Raw genomic sequence first — 6139 nt, 5'->3', positions numbered from 1 at the left:
CTTGTGTATATATATATAATGTGAAGACGTCTACACACCTTTTTTAGCTTAATTTTGGCCTCAGGTGTGCCTCCACGGTCCAACTGCAGCACGTGCTTGATCTCGTCTGGCAACTGAGTGTCTTCGCTATCAACATCGCGCTCAAACGCCTCGTCAGCCAATGCGAAGACATCAGTGGTCGACATTTTTTTTGCACGTTATACGTGTGTGGGGGTATGTTCTTCAGAATGTTTATATGATACAGTAACAGAATGAGTGTCACACTGTGTGGTGAAGCTTAGATACATATATTTATCGGAAGTATAGCTTGTGCTCTCTTATCACTGTAACTCGCCTTGCCTCTTATGCGTTCGTTCATTTCCATTATCGTGACAGTTGGCAGTGACACCAAAGACCAACCCAATACCCATAGCAACTTTCTAATCGCTGACATCTATAGAGTGGAACATTTGGTTGGGTCTTAGGCTAGCCAACAGATGATGTTCGGTACATATACTTTGGTCTTGTGTCCCCTTTGGGTCTTGGGTTATTTACCCTGTCTCTATTGATTTGTTATTTATTTGCAATGTGGTCCGACATCCGTTCTCGGTTCACCTCCTCGTTTCCCCGATGCATTTGTTTTGTACATACGTGTATATATGTATTTAAAACCATCCTGATGTGTTTACATATGCATAGTTACAGATTGTGTATATATTGTTGTGATCGCATTTAAAACTTGCTATACACGGTTATATGCCAACAGGGACTCTGTAGCTTCCTCTTTCATTCCACTCTCAATCGCTCACTGACATTGAATTATATTAACCAGCCGACATGACCCAATGTAGTCGAAGCTCGCCCGAGCACAACGATATGAATTCTAACAGCAACACCAACGGTACAAACAACAACGACACTACCACTGCCACTAGCGATGACAGTCATACAGAAAACGATGCAGACACCACTACATCCACAAACGGAGACCAGTCTGCAGAGTATCGCATGGAGAGCACACCATTGCACACACCACCAGCGAATGCCACAGCAACTGCACTGAAAGAAGCTCCGCATCTGGGTGATCTCATGGGATGGCGTACGACATTCACTGAATTACCTGGCCAGTTCACAGGACTGGAGAGGATTGTACTGACTGCCAACGGTACACTGCAGAGGATTATCAGGTGTGGTTGTAAGTTGTAAGTGTGGTTCACAAGTACGATAGATGTAATGTAAGTTGTAAATGTGGATACAAGTGTGATAGATGCAATGTAAGTTGTGGGTAAGGCGAATGAGGTGTTAGACGGGAGTTGTGTAGTGGATGCTCGAGCAGATTTTGTGGCGCATGCTTGTGTTGCTCTACTTGTAGTATAGAATGTAGAGCTTGATGCTCTTGGCATCGCCTGAGGAATGAAGTAAAACATACGTGGGACTGAGGTATTTAAACATATATCCTGTGTGAGATTAAAGTACTTCAACATAGATCATGTGTAGGATTAAATTAAATAGGCATATATCATGTGTGGAGTTAAAGTATTTAAACCTATATCAAGTGTAGGGTTTAAAGTATTTATATATCATATGTGGGATTGAAGTATTTATATATATATATATACTATGTTTGGGAATCGGCTGTTGTATGTGACTGTAGCGTCAATGGTATGTCGTTACACCGCAATTGCAGGTCGACTTTGTTTCCAGAAGCGAGTTGTGTTATGAACCTGGCTGTTGAGCATAGAGGTCTAAGACTACATGTGTAGTGCCGTTGACATATTCGAAATGCTCAACGCTGGAATAGAAGCCGGCACATTTGAGAATGAACGCCCGTGGTCTTAGAGGATCTCGGACAATGATGTACACAGAAAGGACCTCCGCTGTACTTGGCTAACCCATTCACCCTTCGCCCATTCTGTACAGCTCTTACTACAACGCAGAGGTGACTGTGAAGATCAGGCACAACCGCCCCCGCACCGACCAAGGGTGGTATGACCGTGAGGTTGAGTTGCTGATCTTTGACCAAGTGTTCTGCATCGCTACCAGTGAGATCCATCTGGACAGAAAGGAGTACGTTGACCTCGTAGAGATAAATCGCGTATGTGTGTGTGTGCCTGTGGCAATGCAGAAGGATTGCATATCGCGAGGCTGTTTGTGTGTGCGAGTGCGGCAAAGTGTGTGTGTGGCTGTAGCTGTGTCGACAGCGGAAGGCTCTACGGAAGGAGGGTTTCATTAATTATGACGGGGTACAGGCAGCAGGTGTGGGTGACGAATGTGTGGGTGTGCGTAATTGGGGAAACAGGAAGTATGTGTGGGTGTGCATATTGGATACGGATGTTGGTGTGCTACTTGACGGCTCTTTGTGTTGGTTGGGCCAGAATGTGTATACATGTGAATGCTGTAGTTCGCAGTGGTTGCGCGAGTGTGTTCGAAGTAAGGAGCTCTTCTGTTGCATATAAACGCAGACGCTGTGCAATACGATGTTTATATGCAGTGTACATTGCTTGCCATATGACTCGGCGGAAGATGAAAAGCCGCACAGGCAATTGCCGTCGTTGAAGGCTGGGTATATCACTGCTGGTGTAGTGCTTATCGAGTATGTGCTCAGTTATGGTGTGTGTGCAGGCGTTCGCAAGTTCGGGGTTCATATCTGGTACTCACGGTATTTTAAATGGGAATGTATGTTGTTGGGACGTTACCCATCTTCCCCTTCCAGGTAGTCTGATGTCTTAGTGATCTCTGTTACTCATCTGTGTGGTATATACTAAACCTTGATTGCTTGTTTGTATTGCATTTAACGCCTCCTCGTTCAGTCTAAACGACGCTCAGCTTTGTAATAGGTGTAGTAGTTGCACTCATACAGACTCTTTATTTTCAATCCGAGTGGCGTGTTCACTTTGTGTTTCTTTTTCTCACTTTTCCCTTTTGCCGCAGATTGGTCTTGGTCAGCTCTTCCGTCATCTGAATCTGCTGCCGTTCTTCCATCTGCTGAAAGTGGGCCGTAACCCCGAGGGTGGCTTGAAACGAACCTACACTCTGCAGGTACGTCGAATGCCATACCAATGTACAGTAGATATAGAGTAGTAACACGTGAGCCTTGCTGATATCGGAATTCAAGCTTTAGCCTAGTATTGGATAGACCTAGCGTTCTACTACGTAGCATATTACTATGTGCTCTTATGTCACAGTGGCCTTATACACATCTCGTTCTATGGGGGCCATGGACATAACATAGCACACGCCATCCATATCTCGTCTGTGTACACAAGCCATATGTATCTGCATTTGCATTGAAGGACCTTAATCCGTCCTTGGCCGTGCACTGACCGTTGCTTCTACGCCCTTGTGAGATGCCCACTCAACCTGCTGTGTAGTGTTAACCTGCAATCGACACTGTTGTGTAGTGTGTGGGTAGTAAGCTCGACAAAGGGCCGTACGTGAGATACGCGACACCTGTCTGAGTCTCGCAAGACTATCAGTTGGCCCTTGTTGACACATATTCATAGTATCTCTAAATCCTTGTCGTCTATGTGACCCATGGATTCTGTATTTCTCGTAAAAGTACCGTGTGTAGTGTCTGTGCCGGGTATCGATCTTGTCACTCATATGCGCCATGTGTACATCGTTGTAGTATTGCGTGGCTCATTAACACGTGTATGTACATCATTTGTTCTACACGTGTACGAACATCATTTGCATTACACGTGTACGTAAGAGCTACACTATCTGTGGGCATTGTAGTCGAAGCATACAAACCAAACATTTTTATCATGGAAACCGGTATACCATACACTCATGGTTCGGATTTTCGAGCTGGTCCGATCTGAACGACACTGAGATGTAGTAATGGCTAAATCTCTTGACATTCTGCACGACTACTTCGGCATAGAGACTGACGGGTTGTGCAACCCTAAAAACCTTTATCATGACTCATGACCATTGTACAATGCTCCCTACGCAGTCACCAGGTATCACGTGCCGTATAACGGAAACGTTCCCGCGCAAACTGTTCACGTTGCTCGACTGATGGGGCTATGCCGTGTAATTGACACACTCGTGTTGCGGGATTGGGCTGCGCTTTTGAATAGCTCCTTGGCAAGAGATATTCCCACTCACAGCTGTGGTCTCAGTACGCGCCGTGTGTTTAGTCATCTACGAGTACAGTTTTAGGGTTTCTGCCTGATTAGTAGAGTGTGGTCTATCTGAGTATGGGGGGGGGCCTTTCACCAGCGTACGTGTGACGAAATACTTTCGCGAATGAGAACAGCAGTATCATCATAATGTGGAGGCTACTCCATTGCTCTAATACACCCACGCGTGAGTGCGGGTGTAAAAGTATAAGAACAGTTTAAATTACAGTGGCTACGAAGACCTTCAAAAGACAAATGAGATGGTATCATATCATCGCGAAACTTCGATGCATTTTGCATTTTGCATACTTGCGAATCCAACACACACATCAGTATGCTGTTGTGCTGTTTACATCGTCTGTGCAAGTTACATATATTGGAGTGTGGTTGACACAAAATAACAAACGGCAGTATCTGTATGAGATCATTCTCATGTCACCCCTACGCTCTTCGTGATCGTCTTCAAATATACGGGGCAGCTCAGACGGATAAGAATACATGCGCCAAAGTCAACGAGTTCATCAATACTTAGCATGCACTGCCTAACTCAACACTAAACTGTGAAATCGAAATTAGTTGTCCCATAAAAGCAGTACTATGTATATACCGTGAGCGCATACAAACACCTGCACATGGGACCATGCGCATACGGTGCTTAATAGGCGCATACGGGACAAACAGTCAAACTCTCTCGGTCTGTTTAAGTTCGACAGTTTCTGAGAGACAGTGCGCGCCGGATATGCTCTCTAGAAGGTTATCTATCGATCCTCGTCGCGATTCCGTATATTAGTGAAGTCGCCACGAGTCTTTTCTTTGTATCTAGTTGTGGAGTCAGTGGTCATTCAATGTATCAAAGTATCGATGGTTTGGGTTATAATTGTCATTTTAACTGGTCTGTGCGGTTTTAGGGTTTAGGGTTTATCAGTAGAAGGCTCTGGTAGTAGTCAGTATTGAGAAAACGTTCACAGTTATATTTGCAGGGAACTAGAAAGAGTATGCATTCGAATGCTATATAATGTGCACGCTTTCACAACCTGTATTCAATATCAACAACAACAGACAGAATACAAATTGAAATATGGACAACAACTAGCACAAACTGGGCCAGGCTCGCCGGAAGAACAATGGCCGTCACTCCCAGGTCCGAAGTTATTGACGACTATATCGCAATTTATTAAAATGGTTGAAATCGCTGGTATGGCTTGTAGGGATGAGCATCAACGACAGTCGATTGCCGACGACTTTACAATGAGGAGAGTATCGCTTTGTATGTTTAGAGACCTTCTCTCTGGATCCAAAGGTGGACCTTGGATTTATCTAGCACGGACGGGATACCGACGCTTGAGGATACAGACCTCATTATATTTTGGCAAAACTACTTGTCGACGGAGTCTAATGCTAACAAAGATTCTAGTTGCGCTAAAGTTGCAGTGTGTGAGATCTATGCCCTTCAAGAAAAGGCCAAGGCATTTCGTATACAGTCGTCTCCAAGACTCGTGTTGAGGCAATGATCAACTCAGGCTATATCTATCACACCCAAGTATCGCTACTATGGAAGTCAGCATCGTCGACTATAACCAGCCCTCTCCAATTTCTATTTTGATTTGAGAGTGAGATTAAACGGACCTGTTCATAAGTAAGTTAGGACAGGTGTCGAGTCCAAGTACACCGGTCGCATTCGCGAACCCGGCGAAACAAGGGCTCGGCTCGGAAATTTCAAATTTACTGGACTCTCGTAGCAACGCTAGAAATTGGAAGGATTAACCAATGTCAATAAAGAGTGTGTGAATACTAAAGACAGTTCATTCCTGGCGATTATTTCACAATGTTATATATAAATAGTATTTTGGTGATACACTGAAGACATTTATTCAGTTAAAAATGTATGCAACTTTTGCTAAATATATATATAGCATGGTAAGGTATGGTACATATATATATATATATATATGTATAGTATGGCACATATATATATATGTATATATATATATATATATATATATGTGTGTGTGTGTATATGTATGTATGTATGT

At 43.9% G+C, this 6139-nt stretch overlaps 2 protein-coding genes across 2 annotated transcripts; both read left to right on the top strand.

Annotated features, from left to right (window-relative positions):
• The first annotated feature begins 677 nt into the window (after window positions 1-677).
• SARC_05677 (hypothetical protein) lies at window positions 678-4699 on the top strand. The gene is made up of 4 exons (XM_014300467.1): window positions 678-1166; window positions 1900-2074; window positions 2911-3018; window positions 3938-4699. Exons 1-4 carry the CDS (start codon window positions 817-819, stop codon window positions 4001-4003), a joined length of 699 nt encoding a protein of 232 aa, XP_014155942.1. The 5' UTR covers window positions 678-816; the 3' UTR covers window positions 4004-4699.
• Window positions 4700-5071: 372 nt separating this feature from the next.
• Window positions 5072-5906, top strand: SARC_05676 (hypothetical protein; the record flags this gene model as incomplete). Its single annotated transcript, XM_014300466.1, has 1 exon — window positions 5072-5906. A coding segment is annotated over one exon (538 nt), but the record flags the coding sequence as incomplete, so codon positions are not given.
• Window positions 5907-6139: the final 233 nt, after the last annotated feature.

This window comes from Sphaeroforma arctica, assembly GCF_001186125.1.
Source record: "Sphaeroforma arctica JP610 unplaced genomic scaffold supercont1.370, whole genome shotgun sequence".
NCBI classification, from domain to species: domain Eukaryota; class Ichthyosporea; order Ichthyophonida; genus Sphaeroforma; species Sphaeroforma arctica.
This window is presented reverse-complemented; position numbering and strand designations above follow the sequence as displayed.